The sequence below is a fragment of the Budorcas taxicolor genome, chromosome 10 (assembly GCF_023091745.1).
Source record: "Budorcas taxicolor isolate Tak-1 chromosome 10, Takin1.1, whole genome shotgun sequence".
In the NCBI taxonomy this organism is placed as follows: Eukaryota; Metazoa; Chordata; class Mammalia; order Artiodactyla; family Bovidae; genus Budorcas; species Budorcas taxicolor.
In genome coordinates, this window is record NC_068919.1 from 52322715 (window position 1) to 52347228 (window position 24514).

A 24514-nucleotide genomic window follows, 5' to 3' on the forward strand; every position below is an offset into this window, starting at 1 on the left:
TGCTGAACACTAGCAGAGAACCTTGGACACCTAAAAGGACGAGAAAGATCCCTGCGTAACCAGGCAGAATGAAAGAAGGAAGAAGGAAAAGGAGAGGAAGCAGAACAGAACCTGTGCATCTGATGGAAAGTTGAAGGTGAGGAGAGGGTCACACATCTGGGGAAGCCCCTTCACCAGTGAGGAAATCAGCTGGGACAGAAGAGGAACTCCAGGGGTTGAGAAGAGAGACCAGAAACCTGTCTGTGGCAGGCAGGACCAAGAGAGTCCTATGCAAAGGGTCCCTAATAGGTGGGACATGGAAGCAATCTAGATGTCCATCAGCAGATGAATGGATAAGGAAGTTGTGGTACATATACACAATGGAATATTACTCAGCTATAAAAAAGAATTCATTTGAGTCAGTTCTAATGAGGTGGATGAAACTGGAGCCTATTATACAGAGTGAAGTAGGTCAGAAAGAGAAAAACCAAGACAGTATATTAACACATATATATGGAATTTAGAAAGGTAGTATCGACAACCCTGTGTGCAAGATAGCCAAAGAGACAGAGATGTAAAGAACAGACTTTTGGACTATGGGGGAGAAGGCGAGGGTGGGATGATTTTAGACAGTAACACTGAAACATGCATATTACCATATGTAAAATACATGACCAGTGGAAGTTTAATGCATGAAGCAGGGCACTTAAAGCTGATGCTCTGGGACAACCCAGAGGGATGGGGTAGGGAGGGAGGAGGGAGGGGGGTTCGGGATGGGGGACACATGTACACCTGAGACCAATTCATGTCAATGTACGGCAAAAAATACCACCACAATATTGTAAAGTAATTAGCCTCCAATTAAAATAAATAAATTAGCAAAAAGAAAAAGGGTCCCTGCCACAGCCCTGTAGGCCCCAGCCTAGGATGGGTGTTCACAGGTGTGCCTGGGGGATAGGTGCTGGAATGTGAGGTTTGGAGAGCAAATCCCAGGTGGGAATGGCTCCAAGCTTCGAGGAAACAGCCCGAGGGGGTGGGAATGAGGAGCTCCAAAACTAGAAATGCTCGTGGAAGAAGTCTGGATGGCTGCACTGTTAGGTAATGCACAAAGGGTGGGGTTGCCATTGCAGCTTCTCCCCTGGTCACCAGCTGCTACAGCCACAGGCTCTGCCAGACACAGCTTGTGTGCCACTGACATCACCTCTTCCACCCCTTCCCCCAACCTGGGTGATCCACTCACCCCAATCTCTGCCTAATGGGTTTTCACTTCCCAGTCGCTATCCCAGCACCCTCCTGCCTGGGTGGCCCACTCACCCTGATCACTACTTCGGTTCCTTCTGGCCTGATGGGCTTGTGTGCCCAGGCTACCTCCAGAGCAGACTCTGATGGGTGAAACACACACAGAGGTGGGGCTGAAACCACAGTGGAGCCCAAAGGGCCATGTGACTAAGAAGTAGAGCTGAAATCTCTCCTCGCCTCTGCATGAACCTCAGAGTTACACCTCCACTGACAGCTTCTTAAGTTTAGTACCTGCAAACATCTGAAAGGACAGCAAGTGCTCCTGCAGCTGGGATGGGCTGGCTTTAGCTGCTGTAGACTTTGTGGGCACATACTGCAGGGGTTGGGCCAGGCCAGAGTCTGAGCTGCCTCCACAGCCCCCACAGCAGGTTCAGGTACATAATCACTACAGTCCTGGGACCTGACCTCAGTGGATCTGCATCAGTGGCCTGGTGAAAACAAGACCTCAGAGTCACCAGGGCCAATTGTGAGCATACTGATAGTTAAGGTGGGACTGAGAGCAGTGCCAATGACAGGCTATTTTGTGAGTTCACACAATGGATGAAAGGGGACACAACAGAGCACATTCACAGGTGAACAGCTCCAGAGGAGGAATACTCAGTGGCTTCTCTCCCAGTGGAAGTTCTCCAGTTACACCTAGCTAGCACTACAGATCAGAAACACAGCTAAGAAACAGGTCTGGGGGTCTCTACTCCCAACAACCAGGGAGGAAACCCCACCCCTGACAGGGCAATGACAACTACAGAGCAAAGAGGAGGCCTTGCTAAATGTCCAGAGCACGCTCTGGTCACCACACCACCAGTCAAATCCCCTATCAAAGGGATAATGGCACAAGTCTCTGGACCAATCTCACCCACCACAGGGCAGACAGCAGAAGCAAGAGGAACTACGATCCTGCAGCCTATGGAAAGGAGACCAAAAACACAGTTAAGTTGGACAAAATGAGAAAAGAAATATGTTGCAGATGAAGAAGCAAGATAGAAACCTTTACAAGAACAATTAAATAAAGAAACAGGCAATCTACCTAAAAAAGAATTCAGAGTAATGATGGCAAACAGGATCCAAGATTCAAAAAAAAGAATGGCGACATGGATCAAGAAGATATAAGAAATGTTTAACTAATCTAGAACTAAACAAAGACAAACAGTACAATCACTGGAAAAAAAATGTATCAGTAGGAATCAATAGCAGAATAACTGAGGCAAAAGAATGAAAAAGTGAACTGAAAGAGAAAAATGGTGGAAATAGATGCTGTGGAACAAAATAGAAAAGAAATAAGGACAGTCTGAGAGACCTCTGTGATAACATTAAATGCACCAACTTTCGAACTACAGGGGTGCCAGAGGAAGAAGAAAAAGAGAAGGGCCTAAGGAAATACTTGAAGAGATTACAATGGAGAACTAACAAGATATGGGAAAGTAAACAGTCAACCAAGTCCAGGAAGTACAGAGAGTCTCATACAGGATAAACAGAGGAACACACTGAGACACATTATAATTTATCATATATTAAAAAGAAAAAATATTAAAAGCAACAAGGAAATACTCATAAGGTTATCAGCTAGTTTTTCAGCAGAAACTCTGCAGGCCAGAAGGGAGTGGCATGATTAATTTATTTAAAGTGATGAAAGAGAAAAACCTACAGAAAAGAATACACAGCAAGAATCTAATTCAGATTCAGCAGAGAAATCAAAAGCTTAACAGACAACTTAAAGCTAAAAGGATTCAGTACCACCAAAGCAGCTTTACAACAAATGCTAACAGAACTTCTCTGGGGCGGGGGGGGGGGGGGGATGAGGGGAGGAAGGGAGGCAATGCCACAACTAGAAACAAGAAAATCACAAATGGGAAAGCTCACTGGTAAGGCCTTTGGGTTCGATCTTTGGGTTGGGAAGATCCCCTGGAGAAGGGAATGGCAACCCATTCCAGTATTCTTGCCTGGAGAATTCCATGGATGGAGGAGCCTGGTGGGCTACAGTCCATGGGGTCATAAACAGTCAGACATGACGGAGCGACTAACACCTCAATTATTCATATATATATATATGTATATAGATTACGTTATCAAAACCTCACAGGAAATGCAAACCAGAAAAATATAATAGACATACACACAAAAAAGAAGAAGCAATCCATATACAACAAAGACAGCCATCAAACCACAAGAGAAAAGAACAGAGGAAGGAAAGAGAAAAGACCTACAAAAGGTAACCCCCAAAATTCAGAAAATGGCAATAGGAACATATATATTGATAATTACCTTAATTAAATGTAAACAGATTAAACGCTCCAATGAAGAGAACAATAACAAAGATCAGTGAAACTAAAAGCTGGTTCTGTGAGAAGATAAAATTGTAAAAATTTAGCCAGGCTCATCAAAAAAAAAAAAAAGGGGACAGGACTCAATAAAATTAGAAATGAAAATGGAAAAGCTACAATGGATGCTGCTGCTGCTAAGTCGCTTCAGTCGTGTCCGACTCTGTGCAACCCCATAGATGGCAGCCCACCAGGCTTCCCTGTCCCTGGGATTCTCCAGGCAAGAACACTGGAGTGGGTTGCCATTTCCTTCTCCAATGCATGAAAGTGAAAAGTGAAAGTGAAGTCGCTCAGCCGTGTCCGAGTCTTAGCGACCCCATGGACTGCAGCCTACCAGGCTCCTCCGTTCATGGGATTTTCCAGGCAAGAGTACTGGAGTGGGGTGCCATTGCCTTCTCCGACAATGGATGCTACAGGAATACAAAGGATCATAAAAGACTATAAGCAACTACATGCCAATAAAATGGACAACCTAGAAGAAGTGGACAAATTTTTAGAAAGATACAATCTTCTAAGACTGAACCAGGAAGAAATAGAAAATATGAACAGTTCAGTCACAAGTACTGAAATTGAAATTGTGATTAAAATCTTCCAACAAACAAAATTCCAGGACCAGATGGCTTCAAAAATGAATTACATTAAACACTAAGAGAAGAGTGAACATGTACCCTTCTGAAACTCTTCCACAAAGCTGGAGAAAAAGGGAACACTCCCAAGTTAATTCTACAAGGGGACTATCAGCCTGATACCAAAACCAGACAAAGATATCATAATAAAAGAAAATTACAGGCCAATATCACTGATGAACACAGATGCAAAAGCCCTCAACAAAATACTAGCAAACAGAATCCAACAACACATCAAAAGAATCACATACCATGATCAAGTGGGATTTAGGTCACAAAGAATCAGACACGACTGAGCGACTGAACTGACTGAACTGATAGAAGGATTGTTCAGTATCTGCAAATCATATGATAAACCACATTGAATTGAAGAATTAAAAACATACATCATCACAAAAGTTGCAAAAAAGCTTCTGACAAAATTCAACACCCATTTGTGATAAAAAAAAAAAAAAAACCACTCCAGAAAGTGGGCCTAGGCGGAATCTTATAGTTATTTAGTTGTTAAGTTGTGTCCGACTCTTCTGCAACCCCAAAACACTGTCGCCTGCCAGGCTTTTCTGTCCATAGGATTTCCTAGGTAAGACTACTGGAGTGGGTGGCCATTTCCTTCAAGAGATCTTCCTGATCCAGGGATTGAAACCAAATCTCCTGCATTGCAGGAAGATTCTTTATCACTGAGCAATATGGGAAGCCCAAAAGGAACCTAACTCAACATAATAAAAGCCATATAGACAAACCTACACAAACATCATTCTCAATCAGTTCAGTTCAGTCGCTCAGTCGTGTCCAACTCCTTGCGACCCCATGAATCACAACACACCAGGCCTCCCTGTCCATCACCAACTCCCAGAATTCACTCAAACTCAGGTCCATCGAGGCGGTGATGGCATCCAGCCATCTCATCCTCTGTCGTCCCCTTTTCCTCCTGCCCCCAATCCCTCCTAGCATCAGGGTCTTTTCCAATGAGTCAACTCTTCTCATGAGGTGGCCAAAGTATTGGAGTTTCAAAATCAGCATCAGTCCTTCCAATGAAAACCCAGGACTGACTGCTTTGGAATGGACTAGTAGGATCTCCTTGCAGTCCAAGGGACTCTAAAGAGTCTTCCCCAACACCACACTTCAAAAGCATCAATTCTTCGGCGCTCAGCTTTCTTCACAGTCCAACTCTCACATCCATACATGACTACTGGAAAAATCGTAGCCTTGACTAGATAGACCTTTGTTGGCAAAGTAACATCTTTGCTTTTCAATATGCTATCTAGGTTGGTCATAGCTTTCCTTCCAAGGAGTAAGCGTCTTTTAATTTCATGGCTGCAGTCACCATCTGCAGTGATTTTGGAGCCCCCAAAAATAAAGTCTGTCACTGTTTACATTGTTTCCCCATCTATTTCCCATGAAGTGATGGGACCAGATGCCATGATCTTCATTGTCTGAATGTTGAGCTTTAAGCCAACTTTTTCACTCTCCTCTTTCACTTTCATCAAGAGGCTTTTTAGTTCTTCTTCACTTTCTGCCTTAAGGGTCATGTCATCCGCATATCTGAGGTTATTGATATTTCTCCCGGCAATCTTGATTCCAGCTTGCGCTTATTCCAGCCCGGCGTGTCTCATGATGTACTCTGCATAGAAGTTAAATAAGCAGGTTGACAATATACAGCCTTGACGTACTCCTTTTCCTATTTGGAACCAGACTGTTCCATGTCCAGTTCTAACTGTTGCTTCCTGACCTGCATATAGGTTTCTCAAGAGGCAGGTCAGGTGGTCTGGTATTTCCATCTCCTTCAAAATTTTCCAGAGTTTATTGTGGTCCACACAGTCAAAGGCTTTGGCATAATCAATAAAGCAGAAACAGATGTTTTTCTGGAACTCTCTTGCTTTTTCCATGATCCAACAGATATTGGCAATTTGACCTCTGGTTCCTCTGCCTTTTCTGAAACCAGCTTGAAGATCTGGAAGTTCGCGGTTCACATATTGCTGAAGCCTGGCTTGGAGAATTTTGAGCATTACTTTACTAGTGTGTGAGATCAGTGCAATTGTGCAGTAGTTTGAGCATTCTTTGGCATTGCCTTTCTTTGCGACTGGAATGAAAACTGACCTTTTCCAGTCCTGTGGCCACTGCTGAGTTGTCCAAACTTGCTGGCATATTGAGTGCAGCACTTTCACAGCATCATCTTTCAGGGTTTGAAATAGCTCAGCTGGAATTCCATCACCTCCACTAGCTTTGTTCGTAGTGATACTTTCTAAGGCCCACTTGACTTCACATTCCAGGATGTCTGGCTCTAGGTGAGTGATCACACCATCGTGATTATCTTGGTCGTGAAGCTCTTTTTTGTACAGTTCTTCTGTGTATTCTTGCCACCTCTTCTTAATATCTTCTGCTTCTGTTAGGTCCATACCATTTCTGTCCCTTATCAAGTCCATCTTTGCATGAAATGTTTCCTTGGTATCTCTAATTTTCTTGAAAAGATCTCTAGTCTTTCCCATCCTGTTGTTTCCCTCTATGTCTGCATTGATCACTGAGGAAGGCTTTCTTATCTCTCCTTGCTATTCTTTGGAACTCTGCATTCGGATGCTTATATTTTTCCTTTTCTCCTTTGCTTTTCGCTTCTCTTCTTTTCACAGCTATTTGTAAGGCCTCCTCAGACAACCATTTTGCTTTTCTGCATTTCTTTTCCATAGGGATGGTCTTGATCCCTGTCTCCTGTACAATGTCATGAACCTCATTCCATAGTTCATCAGGCACTCTATCAGGTCTAGTCCCTTAAATCTATTTCTCACTTCCACTGTATAATCATAAGGGATTTGATTTAGATCATACCTGAATGGTCTAGTGGTTTTCCCTACTTCCTTCAATTTAAGTCTGAATTTGGCAATAAGGAGTTCATTTTCTGAGCCACAGTCAGCTCCCGGTCTTGTTTTTGTTGACTGTATAGAGCTTCTCCATCTTTGGCTGCAAAGAATATAATCAATCTGATGTCGGTGTTGACCATCTGGTGATGTCCATGTGTAGAGTCTTCTCTTGTGTTGTTGGAAGAGGGTGTTTGCTATGACCAGTGCATTCTCTTGGCAAAACTATTAGCCTTTGCCCTGCTTCATTCTGTACTCCAAGGCCAAATTTGCCTGTTACTCCAGATGTTTCTTGAGTTCCTACTTTTGCATTCCAGTCCCCTATAATGAAAAGGACATCTTTCTTGGGTGTTAGTTCTAAAAGGTCTTGTAGGTCTTCATAGAACCGTTCAACTTCAGCTTCTTCAGTGTCACTGGTTGGGGCATAGATTTGGATTACCGTGATATTAAATGGTTTGCCTTGGAAACAAACAGAGATTATTCTGTTGTTTTTGAGAGTGCATCCAAGTACTGCATTTTGGACTCTTTTGTTGACCATGATGGCTACTCCATTTCTTCTAAGGGATTCCTGCCCACAGTAGTAGATATAATGGTCATCTGAGTTAAATCCACCTATTCGTGAAGCACGCTGGCTGCGACGGACCATGCAGAAGCACGGCCGAGAGGAGCTACCCCTCCCCCAAGGTCGGGGCTGTGACCGAGAGTGCCAGGCTGTGTCAGCATAGGAGCGGCCGAGAGGAGCTACCCCACGTCCAAGGTCAGGGGCAGCGGCCAAGATGAGCTACCACACACCCGAGGTCAGGGGAGGCAGCTGACTGAGAGGAGCTACCCAACGCCCGAGGTCAGGGGAGGTGGCTGAGAGGAGCAACCCCATGTCCAAGGAGCGGCAGCTGTGGGGGTGCAGGAGGGCCGAGAGGAGCTACTCCACATTCAAGGTCAGGAAGGGTGGCCGTGAGGAGATACCCCTCATCCAAGGTAAGGAGCAGTGGCTGCGCTTTGCTGGAGCAGCTGTGAAGAAATACCCCACGAACAAGGTAAAAGAAACCCAAGTAAGATGGTAGGTGTTGCAAGAGGGCATCAGAGGGCAGACACACTGAAACCATACTCACAGAAAACTAGCCAATCTGATCACATGGACGACAGCCTTGTCTAACTCAATGAAACTAAGCCATGCTGTGTGGGGCCTCCCAAGACGGGTGGGTCATGGTAGAGAGGTCTGACACAATGTGGTCCACTGGACAAGGGAATGGCAAACCACTTCAGTATTCTTGCCTTGAGAACCCCATGAACAGTATGAAAAGGCAAAATGATAGGATACTGAAAGGGGAACTCCCCAGGTTGGTGGTGCCCAATATGCTACTGGAGATCAGTGGAGAAATAACTCCAGAAAGAATGAAGGGATGGAGCCAAAGCAAAAACAATACCCAGCTGTAGATGCAACTGGTGATAGAAGCAAGGTCCGATGCTGTAAAGAGCAATACTGCATAGGAACCTGGAATGTCAAGTCCATGAATCAAGGCAAATTGGAAGTGGTCAAACAGGAGATGGCAAGAATGAACGTCGACATTCTAGGAATCAGCGAATTAAAATGGACTGGAATGGGTGAATTTAACTCAGATGACCATTATATCATTCTCAATGGTGAATACTAAAAACAGTTCCTGTAAGATCAGGAACATGACAAAGATGTCTACTCTTGCCATTATTATTCTACATAGTTTTGGAAGTCCTAGCCATGGCAATCAGAGAAGAAAAAGAAAAAAAGGAATCCAAATTGGAAAAGAATTGTAAAACTGTCACTGTTTGCAAATGACATGGCACTATACATAGAAAATCCTAAAATGCTACCAGAAAACTACTAGAGCTCATGAATGAATTTGGTAAGCTGCAAGGTTAGAAAATTAATATATAAAAATATTTTATATTCCTATATACTAACGATGAAAGAGAAATTAAAGAAAATATTCCAGTTAGTGTGCATCAAAAGAACAAAACATCCAGGAATGTACCTATCTAAGGAGACAAACATGGATAGAGGAGACTGTTGGGCTACTGTCCATGGGGTCACAAAGAGTTGGACATGAATAAACAATTAAGCACAGCACAGCAAGCAGACAAAAGAACTGTACTAAGAAAACTATAAAATACTGATAAAAGATATCAAAGATGATACACAAACAGATGGAGAGGTGTACTATTCTCTTGGATTCGAAGAATCAATATTGTGAAAATGGCTATACTACCTAAAGCAGTCTAGAGATTCAATACAGCCCCAATCAAATTATCAATAGCAATTTTTCACAAAATTAGAACAAAGAATTTTACAGTTTGTATGGAAACACAAAAGACCTCAAATGACCAAGCAATCTTGAGAAAGAAAACAGCTGGAGGAATGCAAGCTGCCTAACTTAAGACTATACTACAAAGCTACAGCCATCAAAACAATATGGTACAGACACAAAATCAGAAATATAGACCAATGGAACAGGATAGGAAGCCCACAGGTAAACCCACATACCTATGGTCAGCTAATCTATGTAAAAGGAGCAACAATAGACAATTCAGAAAAAACAGTCTCTTCAATAAGTGGTGCTAGGAAAACAAAACAGCTACATGTAAAAGAATGAAATTAGAACACTCCCTAATAACATATACAAAAATAAACTCAAAATAGATTAAAGACTAAATGTAAGGCTTGATACCATAAAATTCTTATAGGAAAACATAGGCAGAGAACTCTTAAGACATAATTTGCAGCCAAGAACTTTTTCAATTCACCGTCTATAGTAATGAAACTAAAAACAAAAATAAATAAAAGTTATGACCAACCTAGATAGTATATTCAAAAGCAGAGACATTACTTTGCCAACAAAGGTCTGTCTAGTCAAGGCTATGGTTTTTCCTGTGGTCATGTATGGATGTGAGAGTTGGACTGTGAAGAAGGCTGAGCGCCGAAGATTTGACACTTTTGAACTGTGGTGTTGGAGAAGACTTGAGAGTCCCTTGGAATGCAAGGAGATCCAACCAGTCCATTCTGAAGGAGATTAACCCTGGGATTTCTTTGGAAAGAATGATGCTAAAGCTGAAGCTCCAGTACTTTGGCCACCTCATGCGACGAATTGACTCTTTGGAAAAGACTCTGATGCTGGGAGGGATTGGGGGTAGGAGAAGAAGGAGACGACCGAGGATGAGATGGCTGGATGGCATCATGGACTTGATGGATGTGAGTCTGAGTGAACTCTGGGAGATGGTGATGGACAGGGAGGCCTGGCATGCTGCGATTCATGGGGTTGCAAAGAGTCAGACCTGACTGAGCGACTGAACTGAACTGAACTGAATGAAGCTTAAAACCTTTTGCACAGCAAAGGAAACCACAGACAAGAAGACAACCCTCAGAATAGGAGAAAATATTTGCAAATGAAGCAACTGACAAGGGATTACTCTCTGAAATACAGAAACAGCTCATGTAGTTTTATAACAAAGAATCCAATAAAAAAAAAAAAATGAGTGGGCGGACTTCCTGGCAGTCCAGAGGATAAGACTTCACCTTCCATTGTAGGGGGTGCAGGTTCCATCCCTGGTCAGGGAGCTAAGAACCCACAAGCCTTGTGGCAAAAAGAAACACAAAAAATATTCAAAAGATACAATAGGTTGCTTCCATGTCCTGGGTATTATAAACAGTGCTGCGATGAACATTGGGATACACGTGTCTCTTTCAATTCTGGTTTCCTCGGTGTGTATGCCCAGCAGTGGGATTGCTGGGTCATAAGGCAGTTCTATTTCCAGTTTTTTAAGGAATCTCCACACTGTTCTCCATAGTGGCTGTATTAGTTTGCATTCCCACCAACAGTGTAAGAGGGTTCCCTTTTCTCCACATCCTCTTCAGCATTTATTGGTTGTAGACTTTTGGATCGCAGCCATTCTGACTGGTGTGAAATGGTACCTCATTGTGGTCTTGATTTGCATTTCTCTGATAATGAGTGATGTTGAGCAGCTTTTCATGTGTTTGTTAGCCATCCGTATGTCTTCTTTAGAGAAATGTCTGTTTAGTTCTTTGGCCCATTTTTTGATTGGGTCATTTATTTTTCTGGAATTGAGCTGCATAACTTGCTTGTATATTTTTGATGAATGGATAAGAAAGCTGTGGTACATATACACAATGGAGTATTACTCAGCCATTAAAAGGAATACTTTGAATCAGTTCTAATGAGGTGGATGAAACTGGAGCCGATTATACAGAGTGAAGTAAGCCAGAAAGAAAAATACCAATACAGTATACTAACATATATATATGGAATTTAGAAAGATGGTAATGATAACCCTGTATGCGAGACAGCAAAAGAGACATAGAAGTATAGAACAGTCTTTTGGACTCTGTGGGAGAGGGAAAGGGTGGGATGATTTGGGAGAATGGCATTGAAACATGTATACTATCATGTAAGAAACGAATCGCCAGTCTAGGTTTGATACAGGATACAGGATGCTTGGGGCTGGTGCACTGGGATGACCCAGAGAGATGATATGGGGAGTGTGGTGGGAGGGGGGGTTCAGGATTGGGAACTCATGTATACCCGTGGCAGATTCATGTCAATGTATGGCAAAACCAATACAGTATTGTAAAGTAAAAAATTAAAAAATAAATAAAAAATAATAAGATTTAAAAAAAAGACAATTCCTACAAGTCACTCTGTTATTAAAATGTTTTTAATTGTTAAAAAAATAAAATAAATTAAAAAGATGCAATATTGTTAACAAATTAAATAAAGACTTTAAAAATGGTTCAATCAAAACAAATTTTTTTTAATGAGTGGAAGTTCTAAATAGACATTTGTCCAAAGACATACAAATGGCCAAGAGGCACATGAAAAGATGCTCATCATCACTAATCAATAGAGAAATGTAAATCAAAACCACAATGAGGTATCACCTCACACTAGTCAGCATGGCCATCATCAAAAAAATGTACCAACAATAAATGCTGGAGAGGAGGTAGAGGAAAGGGAACCCTCTTGCTCTGTTGGTGGGGTAAATATATACAGCCACTGTGGAAAATAGTATGGAAGTTCTTCAAAAAACTAAAAACAGAGCTATCATATGATACCATTCCTTGGCACATATCCAGAGAAAACTATAATTCAAAGAAGATACATGCACCCCAGTGTGCACTGCAGCATTATTTACGATAGCCAGGACATGGAAGAAGCAACCTAAACATCCATCACCTGAGCAATGGATAAAGATGTGGTAGATATATACAATGGAATATTACTCAGCCATAAACAAGAATGAAATAATGCCATTTGCAGTGACATGGACAGACCTAGAGATTATCATACTGAGTAAAGTAAGCAAACACACAAAGACAAATATCATATGATATCACTCATATACAGAATCTAAGGGAACAAATGAACTTATCTATAAAACTGAAACTGAGTCACAGATCTAGAAAACAAATTTATGGTAATGAGGAAGTAAGGCATGGGGAAGGGATAAACTGGTAGACTGGGACTGACATATACATACTACTATATATGAAATAGATAACTAATAAGAACCTCCTATTAGCTCAAGGAACCCTACTCAATACTTTGTAATGGCCTATATGGGAAAAGAATCTAAAAAACAGTGGAGATATTATATATATATATATAACTCATGTTGCTGTACAGCAGAAACTAACACAACATTGTAAATCAATTATACTCCAATAAAATTAAAAAACTTCACACATTCTTAAGTCTCACCCCATACTACTGAATAATAAAATCTGTGGGTGGGACCCAGGAATCTGTTTTAATAAGCCCTCCAGGTAATTCTAGTATGTGCTCAAGTTTGATAACCAGTGCCTTGGTAATATAGCCCCTTGTGTTATATATATTGGAAAACATGTTCAGAGAAGGATTTAAAAGACTTAAGAGACAAGAAACATTTTTCCACCATTTATTCCCCCAGTGTCTGGCATGTAATATGGGCACATGATAAAGATCTGTTGGAGGCAAAAGTGAATGCCTCCTCCAAAGAGTTGTGCTATCACCTAATGATGGTGCTAGTCCAAACAATATACAGCTAACTTACCAGAAATATACATATTCTTAATGAGTGCGTCTCTTTGAAAAGATATGTTCACCATGACATATACCTGTGGTGGATTCATGTTGATGTACGGCAAAACCAATACAATATTGTAAAGAAATTAACTTCCAATTAAGATAAATAAATTTATATTAAAAAAATAAAAACTATTGCTTTTGAGTGTTGCATAAAAAAGGAAGTTACGAAAGGTGATCACTAACAAAACTATTCCGGTTTTCCATACCTTGTTATTTTGCCTTAGTTTACTTAACTCTAGTTTATACTTTTCTGCTTCTTCTAGAGCTCTATTCAAGCGAACTTCCATGGCACTTTGACTAGCAACAGCCTGTTTTTGTAGTCTTGTTTTATTCTCTAATTCCTGTACAGCAAAAGAGACAGATAAAACATTTATAAATATAAATTCTCTCTGATATTTTCAATACTTTGCATTTCTATATTCCTTGCTTTCTCCTAAATTATACACACACACATACACAGCAAGGGACTGAACACTGAATGATAGAGGTTTCAGGGAATTCCCACGCTGAACTGGTTTTAGGAAAACATATCCTTAAACATATAGTCACAAATCAGGCTTTCAGATTGCTTTTTGTTTGGAATTTTCTGCCTCTTTTTACTGATCCCAAGATATAGTATACTTTTCTTCTGTATTTACTTTATAAACAACTTTTTATAACCATAGTTCTCTTGGAAACCTCCCAAAACACCAATTTAAGACATAAATTTTCTCATTAATACTGTGCTTGTGTAAACCTGATAAAATATATCATTTAATTAATATCTGTTAAATACAGAGCATTCTACGTTAGCCAGATAAGAAAACCCCAATTCCAAGCAAAAACAACAGATTTTAAGGATATTTTTCACATCCTGGTGTGGGTTTAGACTAGCATTTCTTCAAACAGACTAAGAGCTGCTGTTGAAGAATCTACAGACCACACAGGAAGAAACATGAACATATAGGATAAACTCCAAATTCCATCCATCTACTCCTACAAATGTTACCTTCAGTTCTATGGGCAGTACTTGCTTGGATCTCTCCTGAAGAGTCATGATGTTTCTTGCCTCTGACCTTTCGCTCATGCTCTTCCTTCTGTCCTGATTTCTCTCCACCCTCATTTTTAACTGGCTAACACCTATTCATCCTTTAACCCTCAGTTAGGGCTATACACTAGGGTTTTACCTTCTCCCAGGAGCCTTTCCTCACTACCTTCTCAGGCTGGATGAAGTACCCTTTCTCCAGAGATTCTATGGCACACTGATACATAGATCGTAGTGCCTGCTTGTGCAGAACTAACTGAAACTCTCCATTTACTTAATTCCCCTCACTATCCTGTAAGCTCCTCGAGGATAGGAACTACTTTAATTTCTATGTTCCCAGCACTTCGGGGCAAATAAAAAGCACTAATACCATGTTTACGGAACTGAATTTATTTTGTAATACTTAACTCACTCTACTTTGCATGCCCTACAATGCCTACTACATCGCATTATACAAAGCAGATAATAAATATCATGGACTTGAAATGATGCAGTTAATAACAGAGTTGTCTGTTTTCTTCTAATTTTTTCTCCTGGCTATATCACTATGTTTTATTTGAAAACTGATCTCCTTGGCTCTGAGTAATTAAGAGGAAAACAAAACAAAACACATGCTGCTCTTTATGCAGGTTTCTAAACAAATCAAACTGTGTCTGGATACCATCTGCTCTCACCAGCCTTCTTCACAGCTTTGTGGGTGGTAGCGACACTAAGAGCAGCCTGACTTCTCTGTTCACACGGAAAAGGCAGATTCTCATTAGCTATCAAGGCCACAGTTCTTGCTGCTTCATTTCAGCCTCTTCTCATAAGAATACAGAAATCAATCTTTGCCCTTCTCTTTCTTGCTCGATGTTCCTCTATCAATAAATTAATACTATTTCAATACTGCCCCATTTCTTGGGGAAAGTGAAAAAGAAAAAGGATAGAATAGTAAAGTAGGAAATAAAGTTTTCCTATATGAGAAAATCCACTAAGCAAAGGGTTAATCTTATCAAAAACTTGAAAAGCTTTCTGTTTTCAGCTATGCTTAAGTGCTTTTTATAAAAGAAAGTACAGACAAGATATCAATGTTATTATTGAGTATTTTTTAAGATGAAAACTCTCTCTTAAAACAAGCCTATTATTACCCTATAAATTAAGAAGTTTACATGTTGCTAGAGAAAAATTTTATAAAATCACAAGTCCTGAATTTTACACTAACTTTAAAAGAAAAAGCTGGATAGCTTATAGAAAATCAAGTCTAACTTTAAAACTCAAATACTAAGATATCCAAGAAGAAATAATTTGTGATTGTTCCATAATTTTTAATGCATTCATAAGGCACTGGCAGAGTGCAAAAAAGAGGTATACACTGGTAACCAAGTGAAGGGAAAGTCGCTCAGTTGGGTTCCACTCTGGGACCCCCATGGACTATAAAGTCCATGGAATTCTCTAGGCCAGAATACTGGAGTGGTAGCCTTTTCCTTCTCCAGGGTATCTTCCCAACCCAGGGATCAAACCCAGTCTCCAAATTGCAGGTGAATTCTTTACCAACTGAGCTATCAGGGAAGTCCTTGGTAACCAAAGTACAAGTCAAATATAGCAAATGCTTCAAGAGTCACACAGCCACAGTAATTCAGATGAGGAATAATCAGATAAGGACAAATAAATGATCAGACAAGGATCTAGAAACAAGTGGCTGAGGTTCAAAACACAATAAATTTGGAATTAAAAAACCTGACAGCTGTGATCAATTCAGTTTCTACATCTGCAATTGGGAGTAATATATATGTCTAATAGGTTTTATTTATTCAACACATTTATCGAGCACTTACTAAACTGCCAGGTATTATACTATATGATGGGACATCCCTGATAGCTCAGACAGTAAAGAATCTGCCCAAAATGCAGGAGACCTGGGTTTGATCCCTGAGTCAGGAAGATCCCCTGGAGAAGGAATGGCTGCCCACTCCAGTATTCTTGCCTGGAGAATTCCACGGACTGGGGAGGATAGCAGGCTATAGCCCAAGGTGCTGCAAAGAGTTGGACATGACTGAGCGACTAACACAACAGCAACACTACTACATGATGGACACATGGTAATTAACCAAAATTCTACTCTCATAAAGAATACACTCTAGAGGAAGATACAGATGATAAACACATACCTACATACTCATATGTAACATCTTATAGTAATAAGGCCTATGAAGAAAAAGGGTAAGAGGACAGTGTAGGGAATTTCCTGGCAGTCTGGTGGTTAGGACTCTGTGTTTCCACTGCCATGGGCCTATGTTTAATCCTTGATCAGGGAACTAAGATCCCACAAACAGTTTGGCATGGCCAAGAAAAAAGAAAAAAAAAAAAAGAGGACAGAGCAATGGGTAAGGGACATAATTATTTAAGATATAGCGGATAGGGGAAGGCTTCCAAATGAGGGAATGATTCATGTCTAGATCTGGAGGAACAAATAAGACAAAGACCCTGAGGTAGAAATCCATGTGACATATTCAAAGATCACATTCAAAGGTCAGTGTGGCTTCAGATGAGTGACACATGCAGTTTTAGGCCTTGAGATCACAGAAACAGCCAGGGAGATATTAGATAGACCTTGTAAACCCTACCGCAAAGTTTGGATTTTATTCTGAATGACATGAAAAGTCATTTAGTAGGGTGTGTGTGTGTGTGTGTGTATGTGTCTGTGTGTGTTGATCTAAGTTTTTCTAAGGATTGCAGTTAACCCTTGAACAACATGGGTTTCAACTATGTGGATCCATTCACATGTAGAAACTTTTCAATAGTAAATACTACAGTAATACATGGTCTACTGCTGGTTGAATCTGCAGATGTGGAACTATGGATACACAAGTTCAGAGGAACTGAGAACACATAGGGCCTGGGGTTCAAAGAAAGATCACAGCAAGAAGTGGAAATGTGGAAGTGATGAACATACGGATGGTATACCAAGCCTTGGAAATGAATGACGTATCCCAGAACTGGATGAAGACAGAGAAGAGAGTCAAGGACTGAGCCATGGATACTCCAACATGGAGATCCTATGGCATGTTTGTATGCTAATGCAAATAACTGTATAGAGTAAATTTCATTTTTGCAAGAGAAAGAAAGATAGGATAATCATAGGAGCAAAGTCCTTGAGTAACAGAGACCATATGGAATCCAGTGTACAGTGAGGTGATAAGCTTTAAACAAAAGAGGGAGTAATTAATCAAAATGAGGGGGAAAGCAGAGTAGATGAGGGTACAGAGACCAAGAGACTGACAGTAAAATTTGCTGTTTTCTTAGTAAAATAGGGGGGAAAAGTCATGAACTGAGAATGGTAACACTGAAAGAGGCACTGGATACATGAGGGGAAAAGATACCCATTTAATAATCAGCTCTGACAATGGGAGAGGAAACTGACTTCTCAGAAAGAAGGAGAGGAAAACAGCACTACACTTGATATTTATAAATAAAATTAAAGTAGCACCAATCTGTTTGGCTGTACACTTAGGCAGGGAGTATGGGGGGGATTAGGTTGGGTTTTGCCACACAGCAGTAGCAGGGAAATTAAGAATATATTCCATAGATAACTAAGTCATGTACCATGGAACCTAAGCTGGGGAAGAAGGATATAAAAAACATGGGGGAAGGCATAGAGCTATGTAATAAAATATATAAAAATGAGACTACACAATTATTATATATATATATGATAGATATACAAATATTAAACCAAGCCAAGGTACCATTCATATCATGATTTTCAGGACACATATAGGCAAAAATGCAAAAAAGCTTTCTTTGCAAGATAAGGAAATGACTTGAAGGAGGTGAGAAAATGCTTTTGAGGAGTTTTTATTATGAAAGCAGAAAAGAAGAAAGCAGCTTTAGGAAACGACACAGAGATCAATTTTACCTGAAGCAAGGTAGGTAAAGGGCAGACTTTTTTTTTTAAACGTGAGTTACTAATGTTAATAGGAGTGTTAATATAACATATTCACAATCAGAGAAACTTGTGGAGTGTACCAGCAACTTTATTTTAACCAAAAAACAAAATAAAACTGAGATTAAGTCTTCCAGCCATGAAGAAATAATAAATAGCTAACATAAAAAGGCATGGTAAACAGCTAGAAATAATGATTAAGATATGTTAAATAACTATTTACAGATACTGGAAAACCGTAGGGTTGTGATTCCTGAGAAAAGGGAAACAAATGAGTTTTACAATCACCCCAGAATTCTTCTGGGAGACAATTTTCACACAGTACCTACAGGGAAGAGAAAATGCAAAAAGAGTCCAGAGGTCCATTGAGTTGAGGAAACAGATCAGAGTTGAGGAGACTGAAGCAGCTGGGAATTTATATGAAGATTCAAGTAAGGAGGAACTACATTAGGACAGCGCTTCACACATCTACATAGGAGGTCCCCTGAGTCTACTGTGGACTAGGCCACACCTTAATACATGGAAACCCAACAAGGCCAGACAAAAAACAAGTGGGGAGCTGTAAATACAGCAAATCCCATAGATCATACAGGGCAGGAAGACATCTGAGCTCTAACTAGCCAGAATGGACAGTCCCCAGTGATCATCTTGGCTATTTGGTGGAGATCATGAAAGGTCTCTTTAGGGGAAGCATTAAGGGTAGAGTTGAACTATCTCTGAAGGCTGCTCTAGACACACTCTTGTAAAACTTGAAAACAGGCCTCAAAAGGATTAAACTGGCAAATAACCTGTAAAAATCCAACACTGCCTTCAAAAAGCACACTAAATAGAATCATTCAACAGTAGCATTCAGTAAAAAAGCACTAACCAAGCCAAGAAGCAGGAAAATATGACCAATAGCCAGAAGAAAAAAAATCAGTCCATAGAAACAAATTTATAAGTGAGAAATATAATGGGTCCAGCTAACAAGACTGTCGAAGAGCTATTTTAATTATACATAAGTGATTAAAGCAAAACATTAATTTAATGAGAAGATAAATTGAAGATGCAAAGGAAAATCAAATGGAACTTCTATAGATGAATATAAAAAATGAGTATCTCTGCTTAGGTATAGGGGCATACTAGACATTACAGGTAGCTTAGACAGTAAAGAATCTGCCTGCAATGCAAGAGACCTGGGTTCAATCCCTGGGTCAGGAAGATCCCCTGGAGTAGGAGATGGTAACCCACTCCACTATTCTCACCTAGAGAATTCCATGGACAGATGAGCCTGGCGGGCTACAGTCTATGGTGTCACAAAGAGTCAGACACAACTGAGCAACTAACACTAACAGACACTACAAAGAAAAGATCAGTAACCTACCGAAGATACAGCAATAGACTATCCAAATAAAGAACATAAGGAAAATAAGGCTAAAAACAGCTCATCAGTAACATACATATCATTGATATTATTAATGTGGAAATATCAAATAATTTAACAGAAGTATAATTATAGTCTCAAGTGGGGGAGCAAGGTAGGAACCCACAGATTCAAAAAGCTTAACAAGGGCTTCCCTGGTAGCTCAGTGGTTAAGAATACCTACCAATGCAGGAGACATGGGTTCAATCCCTGGTCCAGGAAGATCCCACATGCCAGAGGGCAGCTAAGCCCATGAGCCACCAACTACTAAGCCTGTGCTCTAGAGCCCAAGAGCTGCAATTATTGAGGCCACATGCCACAACTACTGAAGCCTGCATGCCTAGGGCCCGGTGCTCTGCAACAAGAAAAACCACTGCAATGAGAAGTCCATGCACTGTAACAAAAAGTAGCCCCTACTGACTGCAACTAGAGAAGTGCCCACACAGCAGTGAAGACCCAGAACAACCAAAAATAAATAAAACTTATTTAAAAACAAGTTAGGGGAAAAAAGCTCAACAAACTTCAGGCAGAATACAAACTCCATACTGAGAAAACTGAGAAAGCACATCATTATGACATGGCTGAAAACCACCAACAAAGAGAGTGTCTTAAAAACAGAGAAAAAAGACACACTGCCTACAAAAATAGAACGAAAAGAATTACTGTGGACTTTTAGTCAGAAACTATGCAACATATAAATCAGAGTATATCTTTAAACAAAGAAAACAAAAAACAAAACAGTCAATTGATAATTCTATACCTTGTGAAAGATACCCTTCAAAAATTAAAGTGCTCAAAAACACACAAGTGCATACAAAAACTGATAAAATCTAAATAAGGTCTACGGATTGTACCAATGTCAGTTTCCTCATTTTAATGCTGTGCAATTATGTTAGGTATTAGCCTTGAGAGAAACTGAGTGAATGGCACACAGGACTTCTCTGTACTGTTTCTGCAACTTTATGTGAATCTATAACCACTTCAAAATAAAAAGGTTTTTTTTTTAGGTAAGGAAAAACAGTCTTTTACAGAGAAACAAAAAGAGAAGTAGTGACTAGCTAACTGGCACCACAAAAATTGAAAAGGTAGTTATTTCAAAACAAAGACAAAAGGTACTTATTTCAAGCAGAAGTATGGAAAAACATCTAGAGTGAAGAATACAAGAAATGGCAAATATCTTCATCTCTTTAAAATATAAATGCTGTTAAAAGAGAAAATATTGTGTGATGTATGGCATTTAAAGATAAATGTATGACCACAAAAGAAGCAGATGGAGTATACTGTGAGAGTATTACGTTATATGTGAAATACTATGACACGATTTGAAGGTAGACTGTAATATGTTAAATATGTATATTGTAAAACTTAAATCTAAACTTAGCTATAGCTAATGTTGGAGAAAAATGGAATACTAAAAAATATTCAATTCAAAGGAGGAAAAAGTAACAAAGAACAGTTGGGAAAAATAGGAAACAAATAGGAAGATAGCAAATTTAAATCCAAACACCAAAAAACTGTATCCATGTAAATGAACTAAACATTCCAATAAGAGACAAAGGCTGTCAGAGTGGATAAAGAAGCAAAAGTCAATTATGTGGTTTCTGTAACAAACTCATTTTCAGTAGAGACTTTTACTTTTAAAAGTAAAAAGATGACAAAAGACAGTCAAGATGGGGGAATAGGAGAATGTGGAGTTTCTCTCTCTCCAAATGCATTAAGAATCATCTATAAATGGAACAATTCTCACAAAGCACTAGCTGAACACTAGCAGAGGACCTTAGACACCTAAAAGGACATGAAAGATCCCCACATAACCAGGCAGGACAAAAGAAAGACGGGAAAAGGAAGAGCAGAGGAAGAGGGACAGGACCAGCGCCTCTGGGTGGGGAGCTAAAGCAGAAGAGAGGTTCCTGCACCTGATGAAGCCCCCTTATTGTTGGGGAAATCAGATGGGAAAGAAGGGGAGCTTCAGGTGCTATTCAAAGGAAAGCAGAGCAACAGTCTGGGGCAGGCAGGACAGAGTGAGACCTACAGGGCAGACAGGGGTTTGGTGCTGGAACTTGGCATTTAGAGACGAAACCTGGGGAGAGGACTCTAGTTAGTTGCAGGGAGATGGTCTGAGGGGACAGGAGTGAGGAAATCCACAACCTGGAATGCTTGTGGAGGAAACACTGAAGAGAGGCGTCATTGTTGAGTGATGCGAGAGGGGTGGGGCCATTTGTAGCCTCTCCCCTGAGGCACCGGCCATTCCTCCCAAGGCACTAGAAGGGCTCTGGCTGGGGCCAGCTCTCTCATGCCAAGGTTGCCAGCTTCCCTCTGAGCCCCTCGTCCCCACTGGGGCTCCAGCAACTCCAGCTGCTGCTGCCTCCACACCCCTTCCTCACCAAGGTGGATTCCTGAGTTCTGGGGCAGCCTCAGGAGCAGACTCCTGTGGGGGCCCACATGCAGAGGTGGGGCTCAAACTACAGCTGGGCCCCAGGAGCTGTGCAACTAAGGAACAAAAAGTGAAACCTCTCCTCCCAGCTGGGCAACCTAGAACTGACACCACCACAACAGCCTTTGTAAACTAAGTACTTACAGAACATCTGAATGGATAATGAGTACTCCTGCAGCCAAGACAGATCTTACCTTTAGCAGCTTTACACTTTGTGAGCATATATACGTGGGGGCTGGGCTAGGCCAGAGGATGAACTGCCCCCATTGTGCCTACAGTGGATCCATATCCATGATAACTGCATCCTGGGACCTGACTTCAATGGATCTATGCTGGTGGCCTGGTGAAAATAACATCGGACAGGCACTAGGGCCAACTACCAGCATATCCACGGTTAAGGTGGGGCCCAGAGCAGTGCCAACAGCAGTGTAATCTGAGAGCTCATACAACAGGAAAGACATAACAGCCCACACCCACTGGTGAACAGCTCCAGAGGAGGAATACTCAGTGGCTTTCCTCCCAGTGGGAATGCTCCAATTCCAATTTCTCACATATGCAGATCAAAAACACACCTAAGAAACAGACCTGCGGACCTCTAATCCAACAACTATGGAATAGAACCCACCTCTGACAGGGCAGCAACAACAGAGCACAAGGGAGGCCCTGCTCAACATCCAGTGCAGATGCTGGTTACTGCAACTTAAGTCACACCTCCTATAAAGGGGATAACTGCCAGCATACACAAAAGAAAGAAGTGGCAGACACCTATACTAACAACAACACACCAAAAAATATTAAACCTACAAAGGCTACACAGGAATGTTTCTACATAAAATAGCCCTCAAATACAATCTGAGGGTCTGGCACTGGGTGGAAGAACCTTTGGGGCATAGTCTTAAAGGCCAGCAGGACTTCAGGAGTGTAGGAGATCCACAGGGCTGGGGAAAACAGAGATTCTACTCTGGAGGGTGAACACAAGGTCTCACATGCACTGGGATCCTGCAAAGAGCAGTACCTCAACAGGAACCCAGGCTACACATACCAAGGGGTCTGAGGTCAACTATGACTCACCATGAAGGCAACAACACTGGTGGTGGAAGTCCCAGGGAAACAGATCTGAATGAGCTCTCTTGGGGGTCCACATTTTGGCGCCAAGATCTGGCTACACCCAACAACCTGCAGGCATGTGCTGAAAGCCTCAGGCCAAACAACAATCAAGATGGAACACAGCCCATTACAGAAAATAGGATGCTGAAAGTCATACTGAACTCACAGCCACCTAAAAACACACCCCATGACATGGCCTTGCTTACCACAAGGGACAAGAGCCACCTCTACCCACCAGTGGGTAAGTACTAATCCCTCCCACCAAGAAGTCTGCATAAGCCCCTAGACCAACCGCATCCACCAGGGAGCAGACACCAGAACAAGAGGAACTAAGATTCTACAGCCTCTGGAAAGAAGACCTCAAACACAGAAAGTCAGACAAAACGAGACATCAGAGTAATACGCTAAAGAGGAAGGAACAAGCTAAAAATTCACAAGAACAACTAAATGAAGAGGAGACAGGAAATCTACCTAAAAAAGAATTCAGAGTAATAGTATCAATGATATCCACAATTTTAGGAAAAAAATGGAGGCAACCTGAATACAACACCAAAGGTAGTCATCAAATCACAGGAGAACAAAAGAGGAAGGGAATTAAAAGATCTACAAAAACAACCCCCAAACAATTAAGAAAGTGGAAACAGGAACATACACATCCATAATTACTTTAAATGTAAATGGTTTAAATGTTCCAAACAAAAGACATAGACTGGCTGAATGGATAAAAAACAAGACCTGTATATATGCTGTCTATGAAAGATCCACTTCAGACCTAGGGACACATACAGACTGAAAGTGATGTGATGGAAAAAGATATCCCATGGAAATGGAAATCAAAAGAAGGCAGGAACAGCAATACTAATATTAGATAGGATAGACTTTAAAGACTGTTACAAGAGACAAGGAAGGACATTACATAATGTTTAAGAGATCAATCCAAGAAGATCTAAAAATTGTATATATGCTTCCCTGGTGGCTCAGACGATAAAGAATCCACCTGCAATGCAGGAGACCCGAGTTCAATCCCTGGGTCGGGAAGATCCCCTGGAGAAGGGAATTGCTACCTACTCCAGTATTCTTGCCTGGAGAATCCCATGGAGAGAGGAGCCTGGCAGGCTACAGTCCATGGGGTCGCAAAGAGTTGGACACGACTGGGTGACTAAGCACACACAGGAGCACCTCAATACATAAGGCAAATGCTAACAGCCATAAAGGGGAAAATCAACAGTAACACATTAGTAGTGGGGAACCTGAACACCTCACTTACACCAATGGACATCATCCAAACAGAAAATTAATACGGAAACACAAGTCTTAAATGTCACATTACACCAGACAGACTTAACTATTAACTATAGGACATTCTATCCGAAAGTAGCAGAATGCACTTTCTTCTCAACTGTACATGGAACAATCTCCAGGATAGGTCACATCTTGGGCGACA

At 41.0% G+C, this 24514-nt stretch overlaps 1 protein-coding gene across 1 annotated transcript in view; it reads right to left on the reverse strand.

The window, feature by feature from the left end:
- Nucleotides 1–24514, reverse strand: part of TEX9 (testis expressed 9) — an 88492-nt gene that overhangs the window by 22078 nt on the left and 41900 nt on the right. The window contains exon 10 of the mRNA XM_052647024.1: nt 13388–13522. Within this exon, the coding sequence (XP_052502984.1) occupies nt 13388–13522 (135 nt within the window). The remainder of the gene's footprint in view (nt 1–13387; nt 13523–24514) is intronic.